The sequence below is a fragment of the Corvus brachyrhynchos genome, unplaced genomic scaffold, assembly GCF_000691975.1.
Source record: "Corvus brachyrhynchos isolate BGI_N302 unplaced genomic scaffold, ASM69197v1 scaffold136, whole genome shotgun sequence".
Lineage (NCBI taxonomy): Eukaryota > Metazoa > Chordata > Aves > Passeriformes > Corvidae > Corvus > Corvus brachyrhynchos.
In genome coordinates this window covers 10,224,325-10,240,263 of record NW_008239080.1, presented here as the reverse complement: position 1 = coordinate 10,240,263, position 15,939 = coordinate 10,224,325, and the positions used below count along the sequence as shown (strand labels likewise).

Sequence of the window (15,939 nt, the reverse complement as noted above, 5' to 3'; positions counted from 1 at the left end):
TCTGTTCACAGAGTTTTCTCAGCTATGTTTTCTTTATGGTACTATATGGTAAAAAAAAATGATAAGAATTTATCAGAAAAATATAGCATGCAGAGAAGGAGATTCACTGCTAAGTGTTTGAACCCTTCCTGACATGGTAGAAACTGACAGTGGCAGATGTAAATCTCAGCCCAGATATTTACCCTGAGGTTGCCAGAGAGCTTTGTCCTCTGGTGGGTCTGTGCAGCTAGGGGAAGTACACAGGGTGGGTGATCATGGAAACACCTGTATATCATGCTTCTTTGCAGTGAAAAAGAAGGAAGGACCCTGCCCGTGCTTCTCCTTCTGGGTTCCTCTGTGAAAGAAAATAACCTCTAAGAGTCTTCTCAGAAGCTCTGCATGTATTCAGGTTTTTGTTGGAGGTATATATGTCAGAGCCATAATGGTGATATGTGCACTAGAACTACATTCCTTGCTGTGCTAGGTATACAAACATCATTTGATTCATTTCTGCTTCAGGAAACTTATTCAGACTCACATCTACCCTAGAAAGACAATTGATAAACCTGGTACTTAAAATGTACTTGAAAGATTTTTTCCAGAGCATCAGAGAAAATAAAGATACTAAAATTGGTGACATTCTTAGGGCATAACCTGACAGAATTAGCCTATGACTGGACAGGTTAGTTGAACTGTGTTGGGTTAGCCTCCAGGTCAAGTCAACTAAACAGACGCTTTTGTGCAATCTAGTAGTCTAAGGTCCCATGACAATAAACTCTGATTAGTTCAAAGACAATTGGTTGGTACCATTTGAGACATTTGAGATGTCTACACAGGACCTAGAAGAGAATCGCTTCATTCTGGACAAGAAACTGTTGTCTAGGCAGTCTTTGACTCAGACTGAATATGATGTATGGATCCTGTTGCGCACCAATAGAGGTCGACAAACCTCAACCTACACTGAGGTATTTATTGTCACCTAATAGCACTTTGATAGTTCCCAACAAAGTCTTACTTGCTGTAAGGTCAAGGTTCAGTCTCAGTATACAGTCCATTAAAATATACCCACTGGAAACCACAACACCAGAGCAATGCCAGCAGCACATTACTCCTCCTCAAGGGCAACTAGAGGACATCCAGGGTTCGGGGAGATACTGAGTTTGAAGTGAGTAACCTATCACTTGGCCTTCTGAGAATGAAAACAGCATATCAATGACACATCAACAAGTCATGATTTTTATGTACATTTCTTTACCTTTTGGGACTCTCCTGTGTCCAGAACAATACATATCTTTCCATTCTCTGTCTCCTTCCCCCAGTCAAAGAAATTATACAAATTTCAGTCATAAAAGTTCATCTCACATGATACATATATCTAAAAAGTAGGTGTCAAAGGCAATCACATTAATATGCAATTATAGACAATAGATATATATGTCCTTTTTGACTTGTACCCATTATTAAAGTGGTCCCCTGGACATCCCTGTTTCTCTCTGTTGTCTATTAAAATAGTCTACAATGACAGCATTGCATAGCTAGCTAACTTTCATTAATCTAGGGCAAGAGTTAAACCTATTCAAATTGCATGATAGGATTAAAACAAAGCTTAAATTCTGGTCCCACTGAAAACAAGGATAACTGAGATAGCCATGCTCCAGCTTACAAAGCTGAGATATCAAAACACAGTAGCATCACTTTCTACACCTAAATACAGGGCTGGCAGCCTGCAAGTAGCTTTCTTAGCACTGGTTTTGACACTCATACTGACTCCATCTGCTTCTCAGGTAAAATGATTATTTGATTTGACAAAAAAGAGCACTCTGTGTCCAGACTTGTAGCTCTCTGTGGATTAAATTATTTGTTTAAAGGTATTAAATTATATTTAATAATCACTTAATTTCTTTAATGTCAGATTATTATCATAATGTAGTGATAAAATTATGCAACATTTTCTTAAGGGTAAGTAAGCAAATTGTTTTTCTCATCCTATTCATCTTAGAATTCCTTACTGGAAGTCAAATAAAATTACAAGCTACATATAGTTACTGTAAGAAAGAGAATAGAAAATTGAAAAACAAAACCATTATAAGCCTACATAATATATTCATGAAGGGGTTTAGGAGGCTGATGGAAATTAATTTAACTGAAAGAGAAGGGTATGTGGGAGTTCAAGAAGTAATTCTACTGAAAAACATTTTCAATTTTTTGTTTTCTTTCAATGTGAGAAGAGTAGCACAAGAAGAGCAATTCTTAGTGTTTGGAACTCTTTTTTTCTCTTTGTCTCTTACTGTGTTGATGATGTGACAAATACAATCTGTATTCCTGAAAAGCCGCACATACATTTTGAAAATGAAATATAGTTAAAGGAACATTTTTCCTTCCTGTAACTGAAAAACTGAGATGGTGTTTTTTAATGCAGTTTCAGTATTTTAGAGGCACATAGGAACTCTTTAGAAGAGCAGTACAGCTGTCAGCACTTTGCTGTGCCATCTATAGGATACTGGTTAGGCTATAATTTCTTGCTCATTAACTGATCTAAAATAGAACACTTTGTAACCAGTCCATCAGCGATCTAAGAGGTTTGTGTTGCCCACATCTCTTTTAATTTTAGCAAAGGCCTAGAGTTTCTGATCTTGATGTCTTGTTTGATTTGCATTTCTGTTTTGAGACTAATATTAATTACACTGTCAAAACAGATTTTATCGTTTATGTAACATGGAGCTGCCTACAGACCTAAGTTTGCTCAATATGGAGGGAACATCTTGCACAGTGAATTGATTATAGTAATTCCTTTTATAGTTTTCTTCTCCAGGGAGACTGTAGTGGCTCCAGCTTTTTCCAAATTTAGTGGTCACATTTCCACTTAATTGTTAATTTCCTGTGCAAAATCAGATAGATGTACATAACTGAAGGCTAAAAGGATCTACTCTGAATATTGAGACTAACCTGTTGCACACACAAATTCTTTTTTTTTTTTTAAAAAAACCTCGTCATCCAGTAATTTTGCCTTACCCCAGCAAATTTTAGTTGAGGTTATGTGTCATACTAATGATTTCAGTAGATTTTAAAAGTGCTATATAGATTCTGCTTTGCAGAGAGATGTCAAAGACAGATGCTGCTTAAAAAACCAGGGTTTTTATATGTAATTTGTTTGGAAACTGTGTGTCTCAGTGATGTGCTATTTTGAAAAACTCTTAAAAAGTTGTTTATAGGAAGGGCAATTCTTGTCTATGTCAATAATATGTTAATACAATAGTCCAGATCCTGAGCTGGTATGAATTGGTCAGATTCCACTGACTTCAATATCAACATTTTCAATGGGATTAATAGCATGGTGTGGTGCCTCCAATTGTGCATTAAATTTAAAAAATTACAGAAATACAGAAGGTCTGCTTTTCATACCTGTCTGGAGTTACAAAGATACCTTGGGCAAAACTGGTACTAAAGCTATGTAGTAGCTTTAGCAGAAGGGATCAAGGTGCAGGAAATTAGGTTTCAGTCATTACTGCAGGCAAATTCCATTCAGATTTGCTTTGCCATCCAGCTCACAGGGGATGTGGAGATGTGGAGCGGGGGAGATGAAGCTCCCACCTTTCCCATGAACACTGGTAACAAAAGACAGGAGAGGTTATGTCCCAGTGCAAACCAGTGTGTCATAGGGACAAAGCTTTTGGCTGGACTTTATCTCATCCCTTTAGGAATTTCATAGCACCATAGAATCACTAAGGCTGGATAAAACCTCCAAGGTCATCGAGTCTAACCTTTGACTGAGCACCACCATGTCAACTAAATCAAGTGCAAGGCCCACTTGTTTCTTGAACACTTCCAGTGATGTTAACTGTCAAAATTAGGTGTCCTGATTTGAGCTGGTTGTCCTTGATTGTCTTTATGGTTGACAGAGAAAAGCACAGGATGATTCATTTCCTGGTATAATAAGCATCTACAATGGGTGTGAATTGCCCCCAGAATTGCTTCTTTTTCTCACAGTAATTCTAAAAGAGATTGGACAACCCGCTCAGACCTGGGTGATTGGGTTTTTTTCAGTGACTGATGTGAGATGAGATGGATTCCCATGTATAGTTCTCAAAAACTGTCTTGAAGGTATGATGTAATTCACTATTACTAAAAGACCCTACTTAAAACGTTGGCACAGGATAAATGCAACGTTTTGCCCCCACGGACTGTGTTGACATGAGACTACCAGTTAACATCTGACTTTAGGGTATAACAAATATCCAGGTTTACTTAATCATAAGACATGTAAAATGGTCCAACAGGAAAAAGGTTACAAAGTTATAGATGCATACTAGCCAGACAATGCTTTCGGTTATGCAGTTTAAATAAAATGCAACCCATCATATAAACTGTGCTGATAAAAATCATCTGGATGTAAGCAGTCTTTCAAAAAAACACTCATTAAAATATCACTGTGATGTTTTTATATCATATGTATATATCACCGTTTCTTACTGTTTAATCTGAAAAGGAAGACACAGGGTCTTTTCACAGATATCCAAACTCAAGACTCTCTCTCTACTGAAAAACCTTCTGGTCCCTTTACTGGCTAGGATTCATCATGGAGGGCAGAATGAGAAAAGGGAAGAAGCAGGAAGATAAGTTCATAACCAAAGCTTCTCTCTGATTATGTTGGAGAGAAATTTATTCAAGATTTAATTAAAAGAATTAACCTAATTAAAACCGAAATTATCTCTTGAATTTCAATTACAGTATGACATTGATAAGTTTTAATGACTACTTTTGCAAGGTTTGAATATCCTTACATTTAAAAAAAACCACTCTCAACTACCTTAAAAATGGAGAAACTCTAGAACATGGAAAGCCCTCAGAAATTACAGGATCTTTCACTACCAGAGCAGCAAACAAAGGTGTGGACTTTTCCAAGGAGCAGCAAAGGAACGGGCTGGAGAACCCTAGACTGTATGTGGCTTGCTTCCCTCACCTGCCCTACACTCACATACAGACAATGTTTCAATTTAAGTGCTAGTGGGTGTGCTAGAGAAGCACTCTGAAGGACTTGCATTTACATTCGGGTAGCTGTCTAGGCACTAATTTGTTCTAATGGAGCAAACCACTCTTTTTTCTGTGCAGCCTGAGCACATGCTGCCCCCGCATTGAAAGGAGAAAGTAGAGACCCCAATCATTAGTGAGGTTTTGAGGTAGCCACTGAGGGCACACATTGAAAATGGCAGGCTTGGATCTAAACAGACTGATTTAACCTTTTCCTCTTCATTCTAACAGATCCATTTTTCTTAATTAAATACCAGAGGCTACACATGTCAAAATTAAGCATTTTTAAATCTTTTTGTAATGACTGAACTTTAAAGGTGTTACTGATTCAAGAAGGAAACCCCTTACTAACATTTCAGAATTTGACTAAGAACAGCAGATTATTTTGTACAATTAAACTGGCCTGTTTGAGACTGCAGTCTCTTTTTAATGATGTTTGGCATCAGAGACCAGTGTAGATGGAAGTTGAAAAGAGGCATATATAAAAAGATGTGTCCCAACAACCTCTCTTTTAAACAGGGACTTGTATTCTTATCTTTGACATCCATGGCTTGTTAGGAAAATCAACGAGTTAATTCTTTTTGTGAGAAATAAATTCTTTTAGCATCTGAGATTTTTTTTCTCAAAAGTCCCCTTTGATTTCTTAATGTTCTTTTAATGATCATCATTCTGTGTTTTGAGAAGTAACTGGTTAGGCATCCATATGTACATTTTTATTTTAGGAGTTCTAATGACCATGATGGAGAACAGAGAAGAGATTTCAGGGCATTTCAGGGACAGTCATGTTAGCTGGGACTTTCAAAGCCTTTGGCTAGAACAGTATACACCATGGTCAAAAGATTATTCTAAAAACTGAGTACTCTGATACAGGATTAGATTTGATCTGGGCCTTCCATTATGAGAAGGTCTCTTTTTCCTCTTCTAAAGTAATTTCAAGGTTGATGTACACCTTCCCTGTGCAAAGCAGAAGACCTGACACCAGCCTGGGCATCTGCATTATGTTTCTCCTGGTGCTGTGGTTCCTCAGAGCCCTGTGTGCCTTCAGCAACATGCCCCTGGGACCTCTGCCTCCAGGGCAGCTCCAAGCTCCCTGCAGAGTAATTATCCTCCTTCTGAATAAACCTCCTTACAAAACAGAAAATCCAGTTTACTCCTGCCGTGTGTCATAAGGGACAACCATTTCCTTTAATTGATGTTGCTTTCATGTAAATTCATCATCCAGCTAACTTCGTGATCTCAGCCTAAATAATGTTATTTTGACTAAGTGCTTAATGGTTATATTGATTTGTAAGAACCCCTCAGGTGATTCTGTTTTCCAAATGGACAAAAAGTGGTGATTTATTAAAAGGCTGCCTTTTGAACGGTTTTCTGAATATCCCCCTGGCCATTGCTATTTCATCAAAGAGATCACGTCTCTCCTTCTGCCTTGTGTCTGTGAAGGTCTATGGATAACCTGACGTTATATCTCAATTGACTTGTTTTAGTAATTTTATTTCTAGTACAAACTGTTGGCACTGAAGTATGGGCAGAATAACTGACTTCTATGGCTGTATCTACAGTAACTTTTAGCAAGTTTAGACAAATGCAGTGTCGCTAAGGGGGATATTCTGCTTCCAGCTGTATCAGTTAAATTTTCAAGTATCCTGTTGCTTATGAATTATAAGGAAATCTTCCTTGTGTTTCTACTGTGTGTACCCAAACCACCAAATTTCCAGTTCCCCGGTGCTGGAATTGTCTTCCTGGCCACTCTACAGTATTGCCATAGTGCCTGATATCCTGGTTGTTACCAGTGCTGTGTGGCTGGCATCACACAGCACATAAAAAAAATTAATGTGTTTTACATAACAGGTCATTTGTAGCCACCTCTGTGCCAAATTCGGCACTGATAGGCAATCTTGTGTATGTGAGGGTCTGGCAGTTAAGGTATCAATCCTTACAAAACTAATTTGACATTTTCACTTTTTCCTGACTGGGTGACAAATTAGTGCATGTTATGCTGCATTGCTGCCTGCTCATTTCTTCTGAATGATTTATACCTGGCTTGCATCATTGTTTAATCTGGCCCAATATGAACCAGCACAGAACAGTTTTGTTTTCTCTCCATTTCTCTAACAATGTCCTTCCTTAAAGGAAAATCCAGTGGAGCTAATTGCACATGTTTATATTTAAGTGGGGCAAGCACCTAAGCAGTTAATACTTTGATTCAAATGAAGTCTGAAATACCCATATGGTTTAGAATTAGAACAGTTTTTTACAATTTTTATAATTTTTGATTGATTATTATAAGCTAATAGATGGAGACAGAATGTATGTTAGGAACTTTAAAAATTATTTTTCCCCCTTTATTTAATTAGGCAAAAAATAAGTTCTGCTTTCTATATCAAGATAACCTTTGAATACAACTGGAAAGAAAATTTTAGTTTCTTTTTCTAGTTTATCCATGCAAAAGACACATTCACGTCTTGTGCCATCTACTTTCTTTTTCTTTGCATTTCAGAGCAGCTTTAGATATTACAAACTGGTTAACACCATGGCAGAGGGCTGTTGCTTTTACTTTGCTTGAGCTTCATTGCTCAGCAGCAGGACTGGTGAGAGAAATATCAGGAATGTTCAGGATATGCACACTAAAACCACTAAAAAACTAAAGAAAGAAATCAGAAATCTTTGGTCAGCACCAGAAACAACAGGAGGTTATCCTGGATTGAAGTTTTATGTGCCCAAACATGGAGCAGATCTCTGGCATCTGCTCAAGTCCACAGTTTAAATCAGTCAGAAGCCATCCTGCGACAGCTCTGCCCTCCTGGTGCTGTGCTCTTTCACACCCCAGCCTCATGTTGGGTCTCATCCCCTGCTGCTGTGCTGCCGCTGACGCACAGCTTGTCCTCACTGAATACAAGAATTCTCCATCCCAGTCTTCTCGTTCCCAGTTTAATTTTCATCGCAAGTGCCCTGTGGAGCTATGGGGCACTGTCCTCAGCCAGTGCTCAGCACCCTGGGACTGCATTACCCAGCACCAGCCCTCTCTGTGGGGCCAGCAAAATCCTCCACAGCTCTGCAGTTTGCAGAATGATGGATTAAAAAGTGGAGAAGACATAAAGCAGTGCTGAGGAGGTTTTATATGCTTGCTTTGGACTAATAACTACTAAGGCAAATAAAATTTACAGGGTAGAGAATGATGCAAAGCTGACAGGAGCCCCTGTCCATCAGCATAAGGGGATGATAAATAAAAAGTTCATTTTATATTAGGAGAAAGAAATGTTTCTTCCCATATATAATGTGTTGTATTTATGACTGCCAGGACCAAGAATTGGACGTGATAGAAAAACATGTTATTGTTGATAACAGGAATATTTCCAGATGCCATTATTAATGGAAACTATTTGCAAGTGACATAAAATTTCATGCTTCAGACCTTAAGGCAATACTTATTTATTAGAGATCAAACCCCAAGCATGAACAGTAAACTATGGATTACTGTGTTACTTCCTCATTTAACAAGACCCTAATCTGTTATATAGTCATCTCTTAAGCCAGCAACACGTGTCAAGTTGTCCCGTTAACTTCACTAGAACCTCTTGAGTGATTAAAGCAAATAGAATTTGGTAGCAAGATTTGACTCTCAAATGCATGTCCCTATCCTCTTACTTGATTTTGTTAGTCTCCAATCAGTCCTAGATTTCTGTCTCTGAAACTGTTATTCCAGATATTAACTCATTAACAGTGTAGAGATGGGTTTTTTTTATTCCCTGCTCAATATTTGATCTCTGTGGCTGCATAGGAATTAATTGGATTTCTTTCTGACATATTTCACTGTAAATATGTAGCCAGTTTCTCACAAACTTCCAGTCTTTCTTCAGGTTTCTTCTACTTGTTGAACATCTGTGGGATTTTTAATTCCTGTTTAGTGTTCACGATCAAATGCTTGCCAGAATACTGCAGTTACTCTAATACTTGGTGGCTTTAAAACATGTCACTTCACTGAAATAATCAGACTTTTTAGAATAAAATATTCAATCCTAGGGGGAGAAAAAGGGGGGAGGGAAAGAAAAAAAGGCAAGAAATTGTTTTGGTTTTGCCACAGGGAGAATTTTTCAGAAATGTAAATGAAGATTAAGTCAGCTATGAAGGATTGCAACAGCAATTTAACATTCATTAGACAGAGAAGTGATCTGCTGCTCAAGTAGTAGGGATATACCTGCTTGTGATGTCTCATTATCACATTAACCATATGTTTCATCATTCACTGCTATTCTTTTACATGAAGACAGATGTAAAAAACAGTAAAGTAGTTATCACAGTGATAACCTGTCTAATGTTACAGGTAAAATTGGCTTCCTGTGCTGGATATCATTCACCCTATTTCACCCCATTGTCTCTATTTCTAATGTTTCCCAGCACTTTGATCACTTGCATCTACATTTGCAGGGGGAAGGTGGGGAGCAGTATTATGGCAACTCTCTTAGTGGAAACATCCTCAGACCCACTGCTTGAGTTCATTAGACACTGTCTTAATTTCCAAGCTTTATAGCCTCCCCCTTCTGTGAGCTTTCTGTACTCTCTAAAGCATCTGAAAAATACTGAGTTTTTCTTTCTTCTTAACTGCTGGTTACAAAACGGACAGGAAATAAGATTGGTGATAGGACAACAAAACGGCACTTCAAAAAAAGCACAGTCTCAGATTCTGAAGAGCATGCTTCACGTGTTTCACGTGTTTTACGTTTCACTCTGTTAGAGCAATTTAGCTCAGAGCAAGGCTTTAAATGTTCTTTAAATGAAGGTTTTAACTTCCTAGCTCTGCCTTGCTCTCTTTCATGTATAATAACACTTTTATTTATGATTATCAAGAGTGAACATTTAAGAGTCATTTTCTCTAGACTCACTGTTCACACAGGCTAGCCTGGTGATACAGACTCAGCGGTCCAAGGTGTTAATTCCTAAGCTGATCTCTTCACTCCAGACAGCTGCAACGTAGCCTCATATCAAAAAACACAGCTGGGGAGGCTGTCTTCATTGCTCATCAGCCCATATGGGTGTAATGGGAAGAGGAGCTCTTGTAGAATCCTTTTTGGACGCAAGTAACCCCAATTCCACGGTTACCTGAGTCACTGTTGCAATGTCAATCCATTTAGTAACACTAGACAAAGGCAAACTTACTCCTGTAACTATACAAAAAGTGAATTGGACCCAGTTTCCCCAAACAGGAATAAAGAAATACATATCACAATGCGTTTTTTTGATCAGCTGATAATTTTTTAAATTATGATTATATGTGCCTTAGGGAAAATACCCTTCCACAACAGAAATACTCATTAGTATCAAAAAAAAAGTGTATAGTGGGCTTAGACAAGTAGAAAATTCAGCTGTGTGATATTAATGACTAAATATTAATCTCTATGAAATTTTTAAAATTTTATAAGGAAGCAGTATTGGCACAGTTCTGCATCTGTAGAGTTTTCTTGGATGTTTTATTGAGCCATATGCTGGCAGACAGAATCTATGTTAAACCAGCCTCAGAACTGCTCTGTTCATCAAAGTCTTAATAGCTTTGCATATATTATAATATTTTTAACATGCCTTGAATTTCCTCCTGTTAACTGTATTGTGGATATTTTTCAAATATATGCTTCCTACACAAGTAAGTAGCTTACCTTCCCTAATTCCAACCAGTGCACCTGGAAGGATTTTAAAAGGTTAAAGTGTGGCGTACCATAAAGTAGAAGTTGCTGAATAATATTTTGTTCCAGTATATTGATGCTATTTTCTTAATATACTGTATCCATACAAAACTCACAGTTCAGATGATAAGAACAGGGAAAAATAAATCTTCCTTTATTTCTCTTATGAGATTTATCCAGTAATCTCAGAAGTCCCAATGTGTACCTACCCAGCACAAGTCTTAACATTCATAGCCTCACTAACTCTTTTTCATCTTCACTGTAATTTGGGACTCCCACTTCCACCCCTTCCTGTTTCCTTGTTGAAATAAAATGATTCTGTGGATACCCATCTGACTCTGAGAGACACTTTCAAATAATAGTGAGGTTCATGAAGAACACAATGTTACCCCACGGTAATTTTTAAGAAGCACAATCTTAAGGTGATTTCTGTTGTCAAGTTTCCATCAGATTAATCTTAATTTCTCTCTTTCTCTTTTCTTTTTTCTTTTTGCTTGGTTTTTTTTTTCTTTTAATTCTTTCCACAGCTGTAACTTACACAAGTTACAAAAAAACACCACCACCAGTACCCCCTCGTACCACTTCCAAGCCACTGATCTCCGTCACGGCACAGAGCAGCACAGAATCCACCCAGGATGCCTATCATGACAGCCGGACTCAGAGGATATCCCCATGGCCACAGGACGGGCGAGGGATGTACAACTCCACCGACAGCTTGGACAGTAACAAGGCCATGAACCTCGCCCTGGAGACGGCGGCTGCCCAGCGCCACGCAGCCGAGAGCCAGAGCACCTCCATACGCACCAGTGACAAGGCCATTCTGGTGACAAAAGCAGAGGAGTTTCTGAAGAGTCGACGTTCCTCTATAGGGATCCAGGTAGTCTATCATTAACATCTGTCTGTGAAGAATTGCTTGCCTTCTTTCTGTAAATAGCATAGAATGAGTCATTCAGCTTCACTTGCTCTAATAATCTAACAAACAACCCCTGGCTGCTTAGTGTTAATTGCAATTCACATCATGGCTGTGCAGAAAATTCTTTGGCTAATACACTGTACCTGGGAGAAAATGAATGAATAAATCTCTAGGGAGGTTACCTGTCATTAACACTTGATATGAAAATTATACTGCAGAGCTACAGGTGAACAGCATGTTCATCTCCTTCCCTCCATGAATTCACAGTCCTTTTTATAGAATTTCACCAGCTTTAAAATGCTTTACCATACTTTTTTCCATTATATTTCCCTTTTGACCTTGAAAAATGTGCAAAGCCACTCAATCTTCAAGAATTCTACCTAAAAGAGACCCTTCCCCTTTTAGTTGTGCTGGAAAGAAGGTACCAAAAAAGAGAAAGAAATGTTCTGGTGTAGATACAGCATAATTAGAGATGGCAAGTAATGAAATAACATTAATGAACGCAGCCTTTGAGCATTCTTCCATTTGTCCATCAAAACCCACAATATTTATTTCACCTGAAAAAATCTGTGTCAAACTGTGGAAAGCTCACTCAAGTTCTGTTGTTTCAGGCAAATGAGATAAGACAGTTCCAAACACAAATTTTGATTGCTATTCCTTCTACTAAATGGAAAGCACTAGATAGCTAGAAATGGTCATTTGTTCAAATCTTTAGGAAATACCAAGTAATAATAAAAATAGGAAAGTTGAACTTGAAAAGAATGTGAAGTCCTTTGAGACAGAAGCAGAGGAAAATTTAGGCTTCTGTTCTGCTGAATATTCCCTTTTACATCACTGGGTCCACTTCTGTGCTTACTTTTGCTAGATCAGCTATAGAGAAACTGACATTTATTTTGACATAGGTGTTGTGGAGACAGCACAGTCTCATAGATCTTGAGAAGGAACATAGATCAACAAAGATCTTGAGAAGGTAATTGTCCATGTAAAAAGCCCAGTGAGTGACTGTATATTAGAAATATACAAGAATATAAAAGAAAGTATATTATTTTCTTTAAAAAGTAGTAATTCCATTTCCATTTATTTCATAATATAGTCATAGAAAAGTGTTTGGGTTAAGCATGTCACAGCTGCCGATTGAACTTAACAGGTTAACATTTTAGTGTACTGTAATTTTGCTGTTCCATAATGCATTTGACTAATGGGAAGGAATCAGCTTTGCCAGAAAGCTGTTTGTCCATTTCTTGTCATAAAAGTATTTGCTTCTGATTCTTCAGATGCAGAAGAGTAGAATTAAATTTGATAACCATGGCAAGATATTAAGATGGCTACTTTTCAAATGTTTTACAAAGTAATTAGTGCATTCTAAATTGTTCAGAGAACGGGCTTGGCAGATAACACTGAAAAGTTCAAAGGAGCAGCAAAGAAATCTTTGGTACCTTTTAGCCCCTAACCTGAAACTTACTCTTCAGGAAGGAATAGTATCTAGTGTTGTTCTTATCTCTCCTTTACAGCAACTCTGCACAGTCGTATTTATCAATGTTGGTGTCTTGATTTGGTCAGTCCTGATATTCCAGCAATTAATTCTGGAACTTTGATTACATTGCTTGATCCTGTTTATTACTACAGGTGATGACCAGTACTTTTCACTGGGCTCTGACCCTTCTGTATGTGTGCTGTGTTTAATAATATGTGCTTATAATCCAAAAAAACACCTGTGCAATTATTTCTATGAAGGCAGCGGATCTTCCATAGCAACTTGTCATCTGACACTTGGCCTGCAGCATTGGTCCTCAGATGCACACATGGAGAAAGGCAAATGTTGTTTGCAACAGCAGGTCTTAGAAGGATGAGCTGTTTGTCATCTTTTAAGAAATACAAACTGCTTGTTTGTACTATTTCGCATTAGAGAAGGTTGAATTTTCAACAGTATCCTGAGCACATTTAGTTGTTTGGGATTTTTTTCAGCACTAAGCTTCAAACGTCACATTAATGAGAAAAATACATTTCTGCAGTATTTTAAATAGAAAATGCATTTTATTATGTTGCTGTTGCCAAGCTGTACAGAATAAAAACACAAGGTAGAATGTTCTTATTGCAAACTACACAAATAGTAATTTATGCACACAAAGTACAGTTGCAGTATTTAATTTCTTTTAGACTTCTGTGTCAAAGTACACTTTGGAAAAGGATGTTTTTTATTTGCATATTTCCTTGATTGACTAAATGACTTGTTTTCTCATTAGCATTCCATGCCTGGCTAATGCATTGGATTTGCATTTATTTGCATTAGTTAATTTGCTATCAGGATGGTTAATTTGTGCATTTTTTAATGTTCCACTCCTTTAACACATTGATGGGAGAATGCTTGCCAAGAGAGCTTCATACAGGAGCAGAGAGGAACAAAGGTGCAGAGGGTGCCACTGCAAGTGGAAATGCAATGGACCCACTCCAGAGCTCCCTTGTCTTTCAGACATATGATTTGTGTAGTGTATATGAAGTGAATAGAAGTCCTTTTAAAAAGCCCTGGCATGCTAGCCATGTGCCCATAGGGTTGGTATTCCCATTCACAGAGAAGCCAAACTCCTAGGGAAGCACTGGAGTTACTATGAACATCAGTAGCACCCATCTGCAGAGACAGAGAACAGCACAGATACACTAACATCTCATGGTGTGTTAGTCCTATCCCAGATGGGAATTTTGAACAAAAAAAAAAAAAAAAAGCTTTGGAAATGAAGCTTTTCCAGAAAATATCTGGGGGCCTTTGGGATATTTTTGGTTTTATTTTTTCCACTGACATACTTAAATCAAGACAAATATCATCAGGCATAGTCAACAGGCACTGGGAAAAAACATGTTGATTTATAAATTCAAATGAATTTCAAAATACTGATTTTGAGATTAAAAATTTAGTCAGCAATTGTAACAATATATGGATATAAAAAGAACAAAACTCTTGTAATACTAGTAGCTATAAACTTCATCTCTGTCTTCTATCATGACAGCAAAAGACTAATCAAAGTATTTGAATTAAAATGGAGAGTAGAGATTGTCAAGAGTAAAATAAGCACTAAATCAGAACAAGGTTGTTGCTAAGATATTTTCTGGGATTTTCCTCACTCTTTTGCACACCCTGGTATATATGCTAATAATTAACATTCAAAATCTGCTCTAGTTATAAACCATTTCATAGTAAAGCATTGGGAATGTGAAATATATGAGAAAACATGTCAAGAAATTCCTCCTTATTAATCTCAAGTACTTCAAATCATGCAGTCCTTTGTTTCTTCTCCATTTAAAAGGCATTGAGGCTTCTCAAAACGAACAGAAACCCCGGAAATGAATGAGATGGAAACAAATGTTTAAGTGTGAAGGCTGATTCATGGTGGTATTTTTGGAGACAAGCACTAATTGTAGCGTAGAGAATGGACTCAGTCATCTTCATTTATCATCAGAAGATCACACTTCAAAATACCTAGTGGGTTTTTTATAATCTCCAGAATCTACATTAAACAAATCCTGCTTATAAATTAAAGGTTGTATCCAGGGAGATTCGTGCAATAGCTGACCTGCCTAATTTTTTTGTGACAAAAGGGGATCTGCTGCATAACTTCATTATATATTTATATAATTTTTTAAATGACATTATTCATCTCACATGGTAAAAACGTTGTTCATGATATTCTGTGCTCTCAAATTAGAATTCCCCTTTAACACAAAGCATTTTGTACCCATATTGCAAAAGTGCTCAGATAGGCACCTACATTTTCTTTGTAAAGTTTAGGTTACTTACACCACCTTTGTCAGTGCTCTACTTCAGTGTATACACAGCAATCAAAAGAAATATTTGCATTGATTACACTGGTCTTTGGATCATAAATGATCCAAAGTTATAGAAGTAAGTATTGTTTATTCTCCTCCTTAAAATGACTGTTAGACTGTGCTTTTGTGAGAGGAGTGTATGAAGTCCTTTGCCTGGAAAAGTCAGTGACTATTCAGAGCAATTTGCCACTTAGCATTAAATGCACCAAAAAAGTTACCAGTACCCTCAACTGTGTACATTATTTTCTTGCTACAATCTCATACTAACTTGACATAAATCCTATTTCTAAACTCTGGCTTGTCTTTTTAGTAAGAAGTCCTTTCTTAAAAGATCAGAGGAAGTTTTCAAGCTGCTCCTTTTAGTAATTAGCACTTACTGTACCATGCCACGTATATGAGTAGTCCAGATGTTCGGCTGGGAAGTAGCAGAGTGGCAAAATGGAGCTCAGTGGTGAGACACAAAAAATCACACAAACGGGAAAGTATAGGTTTATTTTGCTGTGTTTCTAAAAATTATTTTGAAAG

At 37.4% G+C, this 15,939-nt stretch overlaps 1 protein-coding gene across 10 annotated transcripts in view; it reads left to right on the top strand.

Annotated features, from left to right (window-relative positions):
• DLGAP2 (DLG associated protein 2) overlaps window positions 1–15,939 on the top strand; it is a 342,864-nt gene that overhangs the window by 296,471 nt on the left and 30,454 nt on the right. For all 10 annotated transcript variants that reach the window (XM_008637654.2, XM_017739294.1, XM_017739302.1 and 7 more), the window contains one exon: window positions 11,210–11,559. In XM_008637654.2, the coding sequence (XP_008635876.2) occupies window positions 11,210–11,559 (350 nt within the window). The remainder of the gene's footprint in view (window positions 1–11,209; window positions 11,560–15,939) is intronic.